This window comes from Myxine glutinosa, chromosome 1 (assembly GCF_964187855.1).
Source record: "Myxine glutinosa chromosome 1, kmMyxGlut1.1, whole genome shotgun sequence".
Lineage (NCBI taxonomy): Eukaryota > Metazoa > Chordata > Myxini > Myxiniformes > Myxinidae > Myxine > Myxine glutinosa.
This window is the reverse complement of record NC_136261.1, coordinates 86,454,305-86,474,024: the sequence shown is the minus strand read 5'-3', so window position 1 is coordinate 86,474,024 and position 19,720 is coordinate 86,454,305. Positions and strand designations below refer to the sequence as shown.

The 19,720-nt window shown below is 44.6% G+C and overlaps 1 protein-coding gene across 1 annotated transcript in view; it reads right to left on the bottom strand.

Annotated features, from left to right (window-relative positions):
- The window catches only part of LOC137425775 (beta-1,4-galactosyltransferase 2), an 81,911-nt gene extending 69,359 nt beyond the window's left edge, over positions 1-12,552 (bottom strand). Inside the window, exons 1-2 of the mRNA XM_068114499.2 lie at positions 12,023-12,552; positions 9,702-9,934 (exon numbers count right to left, since the gene is read on the bottom strand). Of these exons, the coding sequence (XP_067970600.2) occupies positions 9,702-9,934; positions 12,023-12,287 (498 nt within the window). The 5' untranslated portion in view covers positions 12,288-12,552. The remainder of the gene's footprint in view (positions 1-9,701; positions 9,935-12,022) is intronic.
- Between the last annotated feature and the right edge of the window lie 7,168 nt (positions 12,553-19,720).

Below are 19,720 nucleotides of genomic sequence, written 5' to 3'. Positions count from 1 at the left end.
TTTTGGTTTTTCCAAGATGGCGGCCGAACCACGTGACCGATGACGTCATTATTTCTCCCCCCCCCCCCCCCCCCCAACCCACCCCACCCCACCCCACCAGTTTATGCTGACATGGCGCTCAAGAAATTATCTTGATCGGATGAAGTTTTGTACTTGTTTAATGATGACGCCATAATGGAGGCACCTATGACATCATTAACATATTTTATTCCCCATGGAGAGTTCTTTACAATGAGCCATGTCTCAATTTTTTCTATTCAGCGCTTTCGGAGATATAGAGGTGCAAAGTTTTTCGATTTTCCCAAGATGGCGACCAAACCACGTGACCTGACGTCATAATTATCATAAAAAATTATACAGGTGGAGTTGCACCTATGGTGAAAATTTCCTGTCAATCGGACCAAAGGTTGCAGAGAATATCATATTTCTTCTGTGTGGACAAACAAACAAACAGACAGACAGACAAACGGACTCAAATGCAATACCCTCTCCACAGGCGAGGGTAATAAACCAGTGTCTCAATGCAGTATGTTCACTTCCATGGTGACAGACAGCTTAGAGACTTACAGTACTTAAAAAAAATTTAATACTTACATTATTTGCTAACTAGTAATTGCTAACTACCCAGGTTACTACCCATTACTTGCCAACTACCTAGGAAATACTATCCTCCTCAACTAAAATATCAAGCAAGCTAAGCCCAGCTACACTGCTGTTATATACAAGTAAAAATTTGAGAATTTGTGCTTATATAAAATGTTGGAAGCATTTCGTGTTAAAAGTGGTTAAACAAGTTTTTTAGGATAACTCGAGGGTGCTGAATTCAAAAATGCTGTTTAACCGGTTCAATTTTGGAGTCTTAACCTTCAAATTGTAAAAAACAAAATGCCCGCCATTTTCAGCATATTTTTTGCCATAACTTGCATTTTAAGCAACATAGAAGGCTCAAAATAGTGGCAATACCCATGTTTGTGATACTGAGGATTCCAAATTTACTGTTACCTAAGTTGTAACTAGTTTGGTTTCGCCGCCATGTTGAATTCCAAGATGGCCGCCATATTGATCATCAAGATGGCCACAATGTTGGATTTAAATACAAAGAAACAAATTGAAATATAGTACGCCTGGAGTCTTTTGCAAAGTGTGCTTTGGACTATTTTGAAAAGCGAGTAAAATGAGACAATGAAGGAATTGTGGTCTTGTGGTTGAGTTACATACACCTTCGCCTTCATGTGACCCCAGAGTGACAACCTTGATGAGGAGAAAGTCGTCTCAGCTTTCCGACGATTCGATATATTCAGCGAGGGAATGTCATCTTCTGTACTGCAGAATATTGCTACCAAGGATTTGGCATCGGAGAGCATTCAACATTCTTTGCTTAATGCAGAAAAACTTGGACAGGTGCAGCTGGATGAGTTTGTTGATCAGCGCCTTCTTCAGCCTCCTGATGGCACATGTCATATCAATTTCAATGCCGCTTTACATAGGAACAAAGCACAGACTTTCTCGTCTCTGTATGCTGTAGACTGCAAAGAAAGCAAAGGCAAAGAAACGACCATCAAGGCAGATAGAAACATTCTACAGCGACTTGTGACAGCTTCCAAAGCAGGGCGTGTGATAAACCTGGACCTGATTCTGCAGCATGAGCTTATGCCTGTGCCAATTTCACTTGCTGCCATGAATGGGAGTCTACATACAGGCAGTAGCGGTAAATGTCGACTGGCAAATGAGTTGATTCAAGATGTCTCAACAGTGACATTAACTGGAAGTACTTGCTTAGTAATTGATGGTCAGCACTGGTGATGGCTCTTGGAAAGCCCAGCGGAATAACCACATTTGGTGAATATGCAGATGCGTTTGTGAATTCAGTGTTTGCCATGGGGAAAAAATTTGAGAGAGTTGATGTAACTTTCGACCGATACCAGCAGCATTCCATCAAGACTGGAACCAGAATGAAACGTACCCGGGCCTCTCGACCAATACGTCGGGTAATAGAAAACCAAAACGTTCCTCTACCAGACAAATGGACCAACTTTCTCTCACTTGGAGAGAATAAGGCAAATCTAGCAGAGTTTCTTTCTCAGCAGCTCATGACAAATGCGGTGTCTATTGCACCCACAACACTTGTAGTGGCTGGAGGATTTGCACAGATCACAGACGTGAAATCTTCAGATCCAGAGATGGACACATCATCCCGACAGGCCAACCATGAGGAGGCGGACACACGACTTGTTCTTCATTGCGTCGACACAAATGCTGAAACAGTGGTGGTTTTCGTGTGTGACACTGATGTGCTGGTCTTGTTAGCTGCTCATTTTGATAAGATGCCATGCACTCAGCTGTGGATGAAGGCAGGAACTCTTAAGAAGCCAAAATACATTCCCATCCACAAACTCCACCAGAAACTGCCACCTTGCCAAGTGGAAGCGTTGCTGCCATTCCATGCAATTACTGGTTGTGACAGTGTGTCACAGCTTGCTGGCCACGGCAAAAAGACAGCCTGGAAGGTGTTTCAAACACACAGCCAATTGTTGACAGATCTAGGCACAGAAGATATCACTGAAGAAGTAATCAACCATGCAGAAAAGTTCATATGCCGTCTTTACAAGGTACCCGATGATGTGGACAGATGCAACAAGGCACGTGTAATACTCTTCTCTAAGGGTTGTCCACAGGAGACTCTGCCACCAACATCAGATGCAGTGAGACTACACATAAGGCGCGCACATTACCAGGCTTTTATTTGGAAGCGCGCAACCATCGCTACTCCAGTACTCCCCCAAGTAACAGACATGGGATGGACATACATCGATGGGAACTTGGTGCCGAAGTTGATGACGCTATCTCCAATTCGTAAGGCGTGTCGCGAGATAGTAACATGCGGATGTACCAAAGGATGTATAAATGGCCGTTGCAGCTGCAGAAAAGCTGGGCTAACATGCACAGGAGGATGTGCATGTGCATACAACAGACAACTAGAATGCAGAAACATAACAGACTAAGATAGACAGGTAAACATTTGAGAATGCCAATATTGAGCTATATGGTATTTATAAAGTATAATTACTAAAAGGCAGCCATTTTGGAACTTTACCCCTTTTTTAAATGCACTTTAGAAATGATTTAATATCATTTTTTTTGTTCTAAAGAAATTAAAAGTGCATTTGACCAGTGAAAGTGATGTACATAAAAAAATACACCCCAGAAATTACCAAAAATATGGCGGCCATCTTGGAATTCAACATGGCGGCGAAACCAAACTAGTTACAACTTAGGTAACAGTAAATTTGGAATCCTCAGTATCACAAACATGGGTATTGCCACTATTTTGAGCCTTCTATGTTGCTTAAAATGCAAGTTATGGCAAAAAATATGCTGAAAATGGCGGGCATTTTGTTTTTTACAATTTGAAGGTTAAGACTCCAAAATTGAACCGGTTAAACAGCATTTTTGAATTCAGCACCCTCGAATTATCCTAAAAAACTTGTTTAATCACTTTTAACACAAAATGCCTACACTATTCGAAAATTCTCAAATTTTTACTTGTCTATTAGACTTTTGGTGGTGTTATTTTTTTAGGAGGGGGGGGGGGGGGGGATATTAAGTCGAGGGTCGTATAAGAGCTAACACAAAGAACATAAAATAAAGGGGGTGGGAGACAAGAGGGGGAAAGAGAAGGGAGCACAACAACAATAGAGAACAGGGACATCGGGAGATCTGTGGAAGAGAGGCTGGGGCAGGGTACATTGGATAAACAAGATGGACACTAGAAGGACTTGGAGGAAAGAAAACAGAAGTTGAAGGAGGTGAGTTTGGGGTGCATTAACGGGGGTGACTCAGCTGGGTGCGGCTGCATGAGGTGGGTACAGAGAGCGATGGGTTTGGGACACAAGATTTTGAGGCAAACACAGCGTTTAGGCATTCAGCCTTTTCACGTGCGGAGTCAGCTGTGTAGCCGTTTGAGATAAGGGAGCGGATGGAAGGGCAACAAACACCAGAAACAGATTTGACCAGATGCCACCAGGATTTGGAGGATGGAAACAGGTTTATATAAAAGGGAGGGGGTTTCAATCCCAAAATATTGTAATGGGAGTTGGGGGGGGGGGGGTGTTTGTATAATAAAAATATTTTTTATAATAAAGGGGGTGCACAATAATTTTTACATGGCAGTGGGGTGGACAACCAAAAAAAAAATTTAAGTGGGAGGGGGCACAGCCAGAACTGTCTGTATTTAGGACACTACCACAAATAAAATTAGAATATAAAGAAGAGGTTAACCTGAGATAACCTAAATTAAAAATCATTGATCTAATTTATGAATCTTTGATAAAGATTACATCAGAAGATGGACAAGACAGTTCCCTGGACTTGTAAATTACATGATTTGAACAGAGAAGAGGGTTTATGTTTCTTTTATGCACAGGAACCCCAAAAATAAAATGAATGTTTCCTGATTTATTAAAAACACTAACACTAGTTTTGCAACTGCTGAACAGTCACCTCGCAAAAAGGAAAACCCATACATTTTATTTTTTATACGTGACTATAAGTAAAGGGTAATTGAAAATAAAAAATCCGCAGGCAAGCATTCACACGTTAAGGCAATAGGTTGGTGCCTCAGCTTCCTACATTACAGGTCACATTGTGCAACAGTGGAATTCTCTGTAGACCAGAGAAGTGTTGGTTTTAATGGTCTGCCTGACAAGTGAAAAAATTATGTTAGGAGAAGTGCACCTCACTTTAATATGCTGGTTAGGCAGGTGTAACAACAGAGAGTCATCGGAAAATCCATACTGCCACATGAACATGTTCAATAAATCTTTGAGTAGCAGCACAAACAGACAGTGCTTTGGGAGCATGCTAAAGCAGTGTTGGTCTGTGTGGAAAACTTTTTAAAATATTTGTTTAGGAGGGGATAAAAAGACAACGTAAACAATAAAGAATAGTATCGTCATTTTTGGTTATGGAGTTTAGAAATAAATGATTGTTTGTGAGAGCTATTCTGTATAATGGTGAGGTTTACATTCCAAGATTATCTTTTGTTTTCTGAGATTATACAAACCTCTGCTTATCTGTAATCTTCAATTAAATAAACCAGAGAAATACCCGTGCTACCCGAAATACCCGTGCTAGCATGCTCCCAAAGCACTGCTACGCACGGGTGGGAAGCCAGAAGCAAACAGGCAATGCAGATACGGTGAATGCTAAAGCATGAAACCAAAAAATTCCACATTCCTGGAGCACCTTCAGTCGCACGTCAGACATGGACACCAAGTTCGTGAAGGACTTCCATGAAAAACGTACCTGTTCGCAAACAAACGGGTACGTTCACGTAGAGAAACATCGATCGTGGGTCCGTGGCAGATGCTTGCTAAATAGCTTTTGTGTTCTCGTTGTAGATCAGTTGCATTCAAGTGAATAAAAGCTCACAGCTTTGGAGTTCTTGGTGAATAGTTTCGTTTTACCACACATTAACTGAAGCATAAAAGAAAAAAACCCTTCAATTTCCGATATTTAGCCTTTTCATTTGGGCCTCCCAATTTGGGCCGCCCATAGGGCGGGTACCGTTGCTCGACGTAAGAAGACGTCACAATGAACGTTATGCGAACGCGAATGTTATGCGGGAGTCCAAACCTGAGAATTCTGGAGACTAAAGCTGAAATTGGGAAAACTAAATAGCCTAATTTACTCCTGGGGATCCCAGGATTACCCACCGAAAATATATTTGCGATCGGTTCAGCAGTTTTTACGGTACCTTCGAACAGACAGACAGACGGACATTTGGTGAACTATAGTAAGATAAATAAATAAAAAATTAAAATTGGGGTTGTGGGTTGTTGTGGACAATGCTTTAGGCAGGGTGTGCATTTAAAACATTAAATTTAATTGTTGGTGTTGTGATTATTTTAAGACCATATAATTAAGTGATTAGTGGACGGTTATTACCCTGCGCCCGCGAAGCGAAAAGCAGGGTTAAACATTCAGTTGTGTACGTGTGCCGTGTGTGTGCTGTACATGTCTGCATTTTTAAATTTCATTTTCTCGGCAACCGTTGGTCCAATTGACATGAAATTTTACCATAGAAGCGCCTCCGCCTGCATAATTTTTTTATTCATAATTATGACATCATAGGTCACGTGGTACAGACACCATCTTGGAAAAACGTTACACCTCTATATCTCCCAAACCGCTCAATGGAAAAAATTGAAACATTGCTCACTGTCAAGTACTCACCATGGGGAATAAGATATGTTGATGGTGATGTCATCGGTGCCTTAATTATGACGTCATAATTCGACAAGTACAACGCTTGATCTGATCAGTATGAATAAAACAAAAATTCCTCTGCAACTGTTAGTCCGATGGACACAAAATTTTCAGAATGTGTGCGGCTCCTGTAGAATTTTTAAATGATAATTATAACGTCATAGGTCACGTGGTACAGACACCATCTTGGAAAAACGTTACACCTCTATATCTCCCAAACCGCTCAATGGAAAAAATTGAAACATTGCTCACTGTCAAGTACTCACCATGGGGAATAAGATATGTTGATGGTGATGTCATCGGTGCCTTAATTATGACGTCATAATTCGACAAGTACAACGCTTGATCTGATCAGTATGAATAAAACAAAAATTCCTCTGCAACTGTTAGTCCGATGGACACAAAATTTTCAGAATGTGTGCGGCTCCTGTAGAATTTTTAAATGATAATTATAACGTCATAGGTCACGTGGTACAGACGCCATCTTGGAAAAATCGAAAAAAGTTAAACCTATATCTCCGAAACCGCTCCATGGAAAAAATTGAAACATGGCTCATTGTCAAGTACTGCCCTTGGGGAATAAGATATGTTAATGATGATGTCATCAGTGCCTTCTTATGACATCATAATTCGTCAAGTACAACACTTATCCGATCATTGTGAAATTTTTTTCTCAGCAACTGTTGGTCTGATGGGCACGAACCTTTCACCATAGGAGCGCCTCCTCCTTTATAATAGTTTAATGATAATCATGACGTCATAGGTCATGTGGTATAGGCGCCATCTTGGAAAAAAAGGAAAATTGTTGCACCTCTATCTCCAAAACCGCTGCACAGAAAAAATTGAAACATGGCTCATTGTAAAGAACTGCATATGGGGAATAGGTGTTGTTAACTACGACGCCATTGGTGCCATATTTATGATGTCATAATTTGACAGGGACAACGCTTAGTCTGATCAGTTTGAAATGTATTGAGCGTGATCTATGCAACAATTGTATTAGAGAATATAAATTTATGATGTCATCGCTCACGTGGTCTGGCAGCCACATTGGTTCAAAGAATAAAAATGTTCAAAAACAGAAGGGATTGTAATGGGCTCGCAACAGGTTGACTGCATAGGCTAAGTATTCTATGAACACCATCTAGTATAGTTAAGTGATTAAATCGTTTCACTCCTATTAAGACGATAACTAGTTATCACTTTATTGGTGAAAAATATGGAGCTTAGCCATAAAATTGAAACTTGTTTCAGTGAAAAATTTAAATGGCTTTGAGATTCCCTATTAAATAAAATTGAGCAAAGTGTCCCAGAACCTGTATTGCTATACCACTTACAACAGTGAAAATCGCAGTGTCCAGTCCCAAAGTCAAGAGACCACAATCCACTATTGAACTTGCACTTGCTTTGAAGGAAGAATGATAATAATACATGGTGTTTCAATGACACAATACAGGGTGTTTGATTCAAAAAGACGGAATCAAAGGAGATATTTTTGGATTTTTTTGAGACTATTCTTTTAAAAGTGGATAGAATGTCATGGACTGATAGAATGGCCCCCACGTAGTCCCAGATTACCGCCACTTGAATTTTTTTTTTTCTTTGGGGAGACCCAAAATCAGTTGTTTAAATACGAGACCATGTACTATTGAAGATCTAAAGAATTAAAATCGAAAAAAAAATGTTAAAATTGGTGTGTCAATGTTAAGAAATCAGTAGCCTGGTATTGGCTTAGTGGTTAGGGTGCTGGTTTGGGATCCTCGGGTCCTGAGTTTGAATCCCGGCCGATCATTGAATTAACACCATGGGGGTTGAATCAGCCTGTCATCCTTCCGAGGTTGGCAAATTGAGTACCAGCTTGCTGGGATGAATGTGCCGGTGTGTGCCCCGGTTTAGAATAGGTACACCGTATTCTGATTGCTTTAATCTCCGCAAAGAAAAATCGAACCCAGGATCCTAGGATCCCAAGCAGTCACCCTAACCGCTTAGCTAACACCAGGCTGTCATGACACCCTATTAGAGAATAAAAAAAAGGTTGTGATTTAATAATGCTCCATAATTCTTTAGTTTCACAATATTTTTGCTAAGACTATTTATACCAACATAACATACCAGTGTCAAATTATTGCATTAGGAAGTTGGATTTATGAAGCCCTGCTAGGACTTTGTCATGTTAAAGAAAATATCTACAACTGTTTCTTTAAAAGCACAAATTATTTCCACTTTATTGTGGGATTGTCTGGGAAGGTTTTCGACTCGAGTCTTTCATGAAGCGGTGGGCCAAGCTTGGCATTCCACTGAAGGTAGCAATAATTTGGTATGGCGAGAACTTGTCTACTCTTTGCACAAGACACCATGGGATGTTTAACATCCACCGACCTGTGCTGGTAGACAGGCTTAACATGCCTCCAATGGATGGAGCACACACTGATGCATCACCCTGTCTGTGAAACACCAGAGTAACAGGATATAGCCAAGTCGAGATTTGAACTCGGACTAGACAACTCAAACATTGTGCATACCTCTTAGCTATCCTGCCAGCCCTAGAAAATAATTATATATTGTATTCTATAAACAGAAACAGCTATGGTAACATAAACCTTGGGGGGGGGAAGAGAAGAAAATCAGTGTGGTGCTGGAAATTGTTTTTCGTCCATTACATCAAATTTGTAACATCTTAAATATATATAAACATATAAAACAACTAGACCGACGCAGTAGAAAGTATACATCCGCCAAGCTGAACAGTTTACGTTTTGTATCCCACCGATAGGTCGGATCTGGATCCCGACCTGAACCAAAATTGAATCGGCTTGTTCTTGTCACCTACCAAACTCATCCACCAGGCTTTGTCACAAATCAGACAAATTTTTGAAATATCATGCTACATATCATTTTTGCCCCTATCAATCAATGGTGAAGAATCACTTTCTAAAAAAAATTAAAACAAAATGATTGAATCTGCATCTCCAACAAAATTGAATCGATTAATCCTTGTCACACACCCAACCTGTCCACCAAATTTCGTCCGAATCTGTCCACAACTTTTTGAGATACCCTGTTCACAAACAAGCAGACAAACAAACAAGCAGACAAAAAACATACAGGGGTAAAAACATAACCTCCATCCACCTTCAGTGGTAGAGGTAATAAAATCCCAAGTTTCAGGAATTTTTTTTTTTTAGATTTTCACCATCGTCACAAAACACCAAGCATTATATTCCCCAAAAACAAAACAATCAGAAAAACACCGGAGGTATAAAAAGAACGTCAGGTTTCACCAAGTTGCATTGATACCAGATCCCATGCACTTCAAAGAAGGCGTTGACTTTTTTATTCACACAATAGTTTGCTAGACAAGTGCATGAGACACCTGGCAGACAATGCCGACAGTTATTCAATTAAATTCAGACAGCGGCAAATCGCATGGTTACCTGGTTCACAATGTATATTGTGTAGTCAATTTGCTGTTTCTGCAAGAAAGGGTGCAAGTAATAAAGAAGCATCCTTAGGTGTTCCTCCCGGTGACGAAATGGAATAATCAAGGCCACGTGGTCCTTTGGCACACATGGTGGACTGTAGTGTCCACCAAGTTGTACATTTGGATTCTCCGCTTGCACATCCTCCAATTTCACATTCTTGACAAAATTTACATTTAGTGGACCAGCTGCAAAGCATACAAAGCCGCAAATTACTCTTCGTCATCTTATTCAGAGTTGCCAAACATCCACTTTGCCATTGATCGCTTTCCAACCCTACACCTTTCCCTTTCCCTTTTTACTGGCAGCTCCAAAGGCTGCAGCAGATTCCTTTTGTTCACAGTTAACAAAAAGTCAGGAACATGTGTTTCTGATAAAAACAAGCAACGCTCACTTAAGGTTATTATTACAGCACAGAAGACATATTGAAATTGAACTTTGATGAATAGTGGAGACAAGGCATGAGTTGTGTTTCACAGAGAGGTCAACAAGTTGCAAAAAAGTCCATAAATGACTGGCAGCAAAACCATAACTGTATATCATCCATATTTACTGAAGGTGGAGTTGGGGGGAGGGAGGGGAAAGGAGACCTGGATATGTTTGTTTTTTTCCCAAAGAGGAACAGCAAACCTATAATTTGTACGAAGCTCCACTGTACCTATTTGAAACCAAGAGGAAAGAGCAGACATCCTCAATCATCGTTAATATAGATCATATTATATTGTTGTGGGAATGCGATCTGGAGGTGGAAGGGGGCAAGTTAGTATAGTTATTTCCAGGTAAAAATAAAACTAGGTCTGAATCACAACGCAGCTGCCTCGGAAGCCGATGATCATGAGCTCCAGTCAGCTGAATGAACCCACAGCACACTCTCACAGTTACAAGGGAGTGGCACAAACTCAAACATGTGTGTGTATGTATATATATAAAACACAGTTTGTGTGTGTGTGTGTGTGTGTGTGTGTGTGTGTGTGTGTGTGTGTGTGTGTGTGTGTGTGTGTGTGTGTGTGTGTGTGTGTGTAATGTTACCGATAGACTCCTAAACGGAGAGGCTTACGTGCTTGATATTTGGCATAGACATGGCCATTGAGCCTGGGACGAACATGGCCGAACTCAAAATATTTGACGATCCATATTTTTTATTCATATTTACCTCAGCGCATTTCAGGGCACGGAATCAGAGCAGGTGGGCACTGATTCGCTCAGAGCGATCACGTGATGACGCTATGACGCTATGACGCTATGAAAAAAAAAATCGCTATAACGCGATGACGCTATGACGCTATGAAAAAAAAAATCGCTATAACGCGATGACGCTATGAACGCTATGACGCTATGAAACGCTATGAACGATATGAACGCTATGACAAAAAAAAATCGCTATGACGCTATGAACGCTATGACGCTATGACGCTATGAACGATATGAACGCTATGACAAAAAAAAAATCGCTCGCTTTACCAAGGGGCTCGCTCTCCCCCCGTTCCCCTCCCCCTCCCCCTCCCCTCCCCCGCCCGGCAATGCCGGGTACTTCTGCTAGTATGTATGTATATATATACACACACACACACACACACACACACACAGTCAAAGGTTTAAGTACACTTTTCAGTGTTAAGTACACCAGTAAAGTACTTAAACCTTTGACTGGTAGTGTATATATTTAAAATCTTCTGATCTACTATCAAATTAACATAAAATAAAAACAAATTTCATCCACTGTCCGCACAACATTCAATATATGTTCTCGTGTTCTCGTGTAATGGGGTGTTTCCGTTGGATGATGAAAACGTGGCAAAGGCATCTCTTGGTCTTTTTCAATGTCTAGATTTCCTTGAAGTTAAAGATAAAGTAAAATGAAGAGACTTTTCAACTCCTAAGTGACCTCCCAAAGACCAAGAGACCTCAAAAGTGACCACCCAAGAGACCTCCCAGGTGACCAGAAAACAAGCAATGCTGAGCCACCACATCCTGGAACTCATTTCACAAACTCAGTGCTTTCCGGGCAATAATTACTCCACCATTGGGATTCTCATGTACCATCCTCAGTTACAGAGCGTCGGTGCTGCCGAAACAGTCTCTTAGCAAGGGTTACATTGGGTGGTTTGCCCTTGCCTTCCCAGGCTCCACCATACACCATGTAAAACTAAAATGAGAGAAAAGGGGGAACGCCCAATGAACCAGTGTTTCCTGGAAAACAACGAACAAATTGTCAAATCGCTATTGAACCAGTGAAACATAAATGGCATACGACAATTGTCGAGCAAATAACCCACCAAGACTCGGAGGTTCGTCCGGACACGGCTCTGTCTTGTTTATCAAGATCTGAGGAGAGCCTTCGTCCGCAGGCAACAAGTTGGGAGTAGTCCTTGATAGTAGTTGCTGCGACTCGTTGTTGTTGTTGTTTGTTCTGTAAAAGTGAATGAGGCCCTGGAACTGCCTGGAAACGTCCAAGTAAAAAAGAGCGGCGCATAATAAATGAAGAGCGAAGAGAAAGACTAAAACCTTGAGGCCGATATCCAGGAACCGTCCGACAATCATTCCGCCTTGAATGAACCTTCAAAACGGGATTATCCAGAAGTGCCGCCACGGTTCCCAACGCCGCTCCGATCCGTCCGTGGCGCCCAAGAGACCTTCTTTCCCTCCCTCAACGTTCCGTTCCCTAATCGAAAAATTCATAAAAGTGAATGAGCCTCAACAACGCGTCGGGATAATAAAAAGTAACCATCGACATGACGATACGATCGATGGAGCACCATCAAAAGCAGGCCACGCCCCTTCCAATTCGATGCGCCTCCCCTTGTCTGATTCGCTCAGAAGTCAGATTGCGTATCCTACAGATCCTGACTCCGCCCATTTTGCGTGTTCACACGTGATTAGTTCTCGTTACCGTTTCCTTTCCTGTTTCTGTGGGCTGACAGTAAGAGAACCTACTGTACACGTCTCATGTCATGAGTTGAATTACCGGTAACTGGAATTCTGAACAAATATCACGAGACACACATGGATAACCTCGTGTCATGAGCTATACAGGGTATTTATAAAGTCCTTGTGCAACTTTGAACTTTTATAACCTTCAATACACACATGTAGTCCAGGGGCTATCTACCATGTAAAACACAATGTGTAGTGTATTTGTGTGATGTCTGTCCCCCTTCATAAGGGTAGGTTTTAAAGGATTGGAGTAGCGCTTTAGGAGGGATTTCAGTGGGGTGTTAATGGGCAAAATTTTAACATGACTGTCCACCGGTTCAAAGACCGAAAAGACAAAGACCAAAGGACCCCAAGGACCCAGAAGACCCCAAGGCCATAAAGACCCAAAAGACCCCAAGGATCCAAAAGACCCCAAGGATCCAAAAGACCCCGAGGACCCAAAAGACCCAGAAGAGCCCAAGGACTCTGAAGACGCAAAAGACCCCAAGGACCCAAAATATCCCAAAGACCCAAAATAACCTGAAGACCGTTAAAGACACTGAAGACCCAAAATACCCCAAAGACCCAAAAGACCACAAAACCCAAAAGACCCTGAAGACCCAAAATTCCCCAAAGATCCTGAAAGACCCCAAACACCCTTAAATACCCTGAAGACCCAAAATACCCCGAATACTGAAAAGACATCGATGGTCCAAAAGACCCAAAAGACCCCAAGGATCCAAAAGACCCATACGATCCCGAGGACCCAAAATACCCCAAAAAACCAGAAGAGCCCAAGGACTCTAAAGACGCAAAAGACCCTGAAGACCGTTAAAGACACTGAAGACCCAAAATACCCCAAAGACCCACAAAACCCAAAAGACCCCGAAGACCCAAAATTCCCCAAAGACCTTGAAAGACCTCAAATACCCTTAAATACCCTGAATACCCAAAAGACTGAAAAAAAACCCCAAGAACCATAAAGACCCATCAGACCACAAAAACCAAAAATACCCTGCTGACCCAAAATTCCCCAAAGACCCAAAAGACCCTTAAATACTATGAAGACCCAAAAGACCGTAAAGACTGAAAAGACACCGAAGAACCAAAAGACCCAGAAGACCCTTAAACCCCCCAAAGACCCAAAATATCCCAAAGACCCTTAAAGACCCGAAGACCAAAAAAAACACCTGAAGACCGAAAAGATTGAAAAGACCCAGAAGACCCAAAATATCCTGAAGACTGAAAAAACCCCGAAGATCCAAAATATCCCAAAGACCCTTAAAGACCCTGAAAAATCAAAAAACCCAAAAGACCCGAAGGACCCAAATGACACAGAGGACACAAAAGACCATGAGGACCCAAACGTCCTGAGGACGCAAAATACCCAGAGACCCAAAAGACCCACACGCAGAGTAAACTGAGTGTTAATTTACATCTGTAGGAACGCCAACAAATAAAGAAGTTTTAAGCACACCGAGGCCCAAGGTTGAAACTAGGCCCAAGCTTCAGACGTTGGCATGCTCACGAGGCTGTACCATCAAAAACTGTTCCAACCCGTCATTTTTGAAGGTCTTTATACTAGTTTATTGTAAAGGTGTTACACCTCAGACATAGGTGTTATCTCCACCCACATAAGATACAAGGTTAAATAGCATTTATTGTTCGGGCAACCCATCTGGAACATATCGTTACGGAACCCAACGTTGGCCTCTGTTCCCCTTATCGAGGGGGGATTAATCCCCTCGTTTATGACTGACCGACGGGGTCCCTGACGCTGCCCAGCTACCACCGGAAAGGTAGGTGCACAGCCCCGTTCGTACCGTGGGCAGATGTTAATTGCCGAGCGGTTTTAGCAACCGCGGCACGAACTATTAACAAGGACTAGACCCGATCCTTGAACGTTGGCCAAATCGTGCCACAGGTTTTCAATGGGGAAAAGACAAAGACGACAGATGTGAAGAAGAGGAAGACAGCAGGGTAGGAAATACAAATATGATTTATTTCTACCTATTATGTACACCCAAAAGAAACCAAGGAGGAGGAAAGATAATAAAATAATTTACAGAAGAAGAAGACACAGTGCAATTATTATCTTATATACTACAGTCTTACTTAACCCCAAGGACAAGACAAAGACAGACTACGAGCACACTTACACGGGGGATGATGGCAGGAACGAATGCTGGAGGTGGATAGCTGGAGGGAGAGGAAGGTCCACGGGAACTGGGTCATGGTCGGGCCGGGAGCGGCAGCTCCGTTCCTCCACGGCCACGGTCGGCACCGCCGTCAACGCCCAAGCTGCGGTCGTGCGAGCTGCCGCGGTACGAGCTCCGCCGGTTGAGTCAAAGCTGCCTGGTGGAGCCAACGCTGCTTGGTGGAGTCAAAGATGCTTGGTGGAGTCAAAGCTGCCTGGTGGAGTCAAAGCTGCGTGATACTGCTCGTGGTACTGCCTCTGGCCTCATCTTCTGCGTCTCTCTCTCTCTCTCTCTCTTCGCCGCAGCACTTGACCGCCTGGATGCTCTCTCTCCGACTCATCTGCCGCGAAAAGGCTTCACGTGCGCTTTTATGTCGCCTGGGGCGATCAACCGCCAGCCTCCAGGACACGCCTACCGGGCCGCTCACTGCAGTGCCGGTTGGCTGGCACGGGCTCTTTTTCTCTACCCCTGATGACGATGGGCGACCACGCCCTTCTTCTCCGAGTTTACCTCGTGGCTAATGGAGTCTTGCGGCGAAAACCGCAACCCCAAAGCAGCAGCGGCGAATGCAGTTGGCAATAGCTGACAAAAGGGGAATTGGAAGGGAATCTACTTCATTTGAATTCGGTGCAATGCAGTGTTAACTAGTGGGAACAGAGCCTTAACCTACATAGAATAAGGAGATAACTGTATAGAAGGATATATGATTGGCTACGTGATTGTATATGGAATAACTACGGGAACGACCTTTGACCTTTATACACAACAAATGGAGGAAGGAGGGTGATATTTTACAACAATTAAACACAATTCTCATATCCATAAAACTGCACCCTCCTCCTCTTAGGCACGTCCCGGGCCTATTACTTTTACCTTTAGTGTGGCACGTAGGTGTAGTTCCCTCTGCATTTAACCTGACCCTGAGTGTGACAGTTTTAAAACACAAATAAATATGTCCCGCTGCTGCATTGCACCCTGCCTAACAGACTTACGCCCACAGCTAACCGAATTGCGGAATTGTCTTCAAACTACAACATGAACGATGGGGGAGCATTATTTACAGTTACGCTACATGTATTTACAAAACGCAACCCAGGACCTGCGATTGTTCTTTTGGGGGGAGAGGGGGGGTGGACAGGGACAGCCTGTGCTGCATTGACGCACCAGAAAGCACCAAAAATGCACCAATCGGTGCACAGTCACCACAGTTCAATTTTTAAAAAAACACAACAAACCCCTGGTGGTCTTGCTCTTTGGCTCCCTCTGCTGGCTAATGCTCTTCCTGATGTTGTCTTTCTTCATCTTCTTACTGGCAGCCTATTTGGACAGAATAAAACGAAATGCACCAACCGTGTCCGTTTTTATTTATGGCCCACAGGGCCGACTATATGTGGTTCACCTGTGTGGCATAGGTGCCATGTTACCCAGGTCCGCCAGCAAGATCTCGGGCCATCATGGCCGGTTCCAGCAGAGGGGCCATGCCCCCATCCGTGGGGTCCATAAGTGGTGCTCAGCCACAGACATGTGGTCCGTAAGTGGTGCATCGATGCAGACAGCTGGTTGCGGGAGTTTCGAGCACACAATGGCGGACTCTCGCACGCTCCCCTTGGCGCCCAGTGGCGCACAGTCCTCGGGTGGGAGACAAGGGGGGCGGGGGAGAAGACAGGTGAGTGAGGGGTAAGGTCGCAAGGGTACACATCAACAAGGCAATGCAAGACGAGGTGCGTACGGAGAGCGAAGTGGGAAAGCTCGTCCCTACCATACGTCACCCCCCTGTTACCTACTCTACCATTGCCCTTACCCCATATGTACAAAAATCTTCACATTTACAAATTCGTCGCGACCGTCACGTCTTCCCCATATTTTCCCTACACCAAATTCGTCCCCACAATCCCTCTAATCCAAAATTTGCCATCACCAACTCATCATCAATCCTCATAAGGAGGGAGAGATGGAACACAAAGCACAATGTCACACCCACGTCATGATGCATCTCACATTTCAAACATTTGCACCAAAATAATAAAACAACCTGGCATGGTGTGGAGGTACGTCATCTCAGGTGAGTGGATGCAGATGGTGCGAGGAGATTTCAATCCTAACTATCTTCTAACTGACTTTAATACACTTTACACTACCTGGGGTCTTTCCCTGCCAAACCATTGGCCAACTTACACTCTATGCGGTTTTAAGAACCAAATTCCCATTGACCAAACTGTGGTGCTTCCTCAATTTGGGGTCTCACTCCCCCGATTCAACCCCTTGTGCTCTTGCACAATTTCAGGACTGGGTCGTGTGGCTATCCCAGCAGGTCTACCCACCTGCACACCTCCACCACTGCAGTTGCCTCCGAGCTTACCTGGTCCTTACCCAAACCTATGTACCTGGGGAAGGCCCTCTGGCGCTCTCCCCACTCGGTGCCCTCTGGCACTGGGCTACCCGGGTCCGTCCTCCGGATCCTCGGGCCCCATTCACAACTCTACCGGCTCCCAGAGCCCACCTGTGGCCTCACCTGGCCGACATCCTAACAGTGGCGGAGTGCCCATTCAACTACACACACTAACAGGCCACACGCCCAGCCATTTCCACATCACTAATGCACCCATACAAATACCATTCTTCCACCACGCACCACAGATGCCAATATCCAACCACAATTTACCTGTACCCTCTACCTAACACTTACACTACCCTCCCCGGGTATTCGTGATGGGGGTCCACTTTTCCCCCATTCACACCTTCGCACCATCCACTTCACTCCACAGTTTCCACCATACTCACTCCACGACCATCCATTCCATACTCCATATATTCCCCACTACCATTCTCCATACACCTGTAGTTGCACACCTGTGCAATCACACCTGGTGCTTCCTGCACCCTCCTTCCTCCCAGGACCATTTGGTCAACAAAACACACAATCACCATCACTCACTCATACACTGCTCCATACACCTGTTCAGTTGCACACCTGTGCAATCACAATTGTTCCTCACTCACTGCTCCATACACATCCACGCTCAATACAACTCACAATCACCCTTTCACAATACACTTCTGAATACACCTTTAAACACACACACGGCATCATCTGACCTACCTGGTTTCCCGCTAGCTTGGTGCTCCCCGTCTTCCCTTTAAACTAAGCATATACCACGTCATTATCATCCAACTACCCTCTCTATGTCCCCACTACCTGTCCAAAGTCGCTACTTAAACTTACCGTTACCTATGGTCATCTTTTCTAGATCCCTATCATTTTATCCTTACCCTCCCGGGCTAGTTTTCACTGCCAAACCCCATAGCTATTGCTCCTTTGCCCCCTCTGTGAGGGATGGCAGAGTTGCCATCCCACCACATCGGGCATCTTCCACTACCAATTTGGCCCATCCAAGTTCAGCCAATCAAAAATTTGCCAATCACTCTACCAATCATCTGCCAATCATCAAATTTTTGCCAATCACAAATTTTGCTGTTCAAATTCACTACTGCTATCACCCTCACACGTCTACTCACTTGAGCCTCTCGGTGCGCCAATTCGTTTCCAAAGCCCGGCTTCGCACAGCCGAGCAATGAATGCGGGTGGTTTGTTGCCAGCGGTTGGATTTGTCCGGCATTCGGTGCAGGGAAGGGGGCTTACCCGGGCCGAGATTCCACGCACCATCTCGGCACGGAGCCGTCCGATGGCCCGATCTCGCCCTGCCGGAACGCCTCAACCACAAAGGGTTGCCATGATGACCCTTCCTCGGTGTCCTTGAACCGGGCTGCCCGCTCCGCTTAGTGGAGCACGGACGCGGCCGTTCAGAGCGAGGCCCAGCGTGGATCGTGTTCGGCGGTTCTTTCCAAACCGCAGTGGTTACGATCCCCGCTGGTTCCCGCGGCACACAACGCCCGGCACGAACCGAGGGCTCGCTTCGGCTACAAGTCGATCTAACCGCTATCCCGTTTAGCGTCGATGCTCCACCTGCAGGCTCACATGCATACGCGACCCCTTTCATCCTCACCGAGCTCGGTGCTCCAACGCCGCCCGTACACCCCACGTACTTCGTTATTGCACTTGTTCTTGCGCTGACAGACTTCGTCACACACCTGACCACCGCACACCTTAGCACACCCTCGTCGTTCGCACACCTCACCAACACACCTCTTCGCGCCCCCTCCTCGGTCACATCCCCGGTGACAACCACGGGTGTGCACTCACTTGCACACCCAATCACGTGCTTTACTACTAACTCCAGGGTGCATTCCCGCATGCGCTCGACCATCTCAGGTGTGCATCCTTCCATTCCAGGTGTACATTCTCGCTCACCTGCCACAACCAGCTCACGCTCCGTGTCACTCTCGCTGCTTTCACCACCACACTCGGTCGCGCATTCACCCTTACTCTTGACAGCGCACTCTGCAACCATGCACTCCTCTGTCACACACCTTTTTCGCACATCCTCTTGCGCACACTCTCCCGTTACGCCCTCCGTAACACTCACCACAGGTGTGCATTCTTCCGTTACATCCCCTGTAACACTCCCCATTACGCGCTTCCATGTGCCCCCCTGCACACGCGCTACGACCAACTCACTCTCGACAGCACACTCACTCCTCGGCACGCACTTTTTCCTCACACACCCCATAGTCGGACATCCTCGCACACCTCCTCCTACACACTCTGTACCTGTCGCACACTTCACCAGCGGCCTCTCACGAACACCCGGGTCCAAACCAACCCCCAAGCCGACTGAATCTCCCCTAACAACATATACATTTCCGAGTATATCGCCACTCACCTTGGCACCTTGTCTCCACACCTCCTTCACCACCTGCAAACTCCTTATTTGGTCAGCAAGCACACCATCACGATTTGAGCAC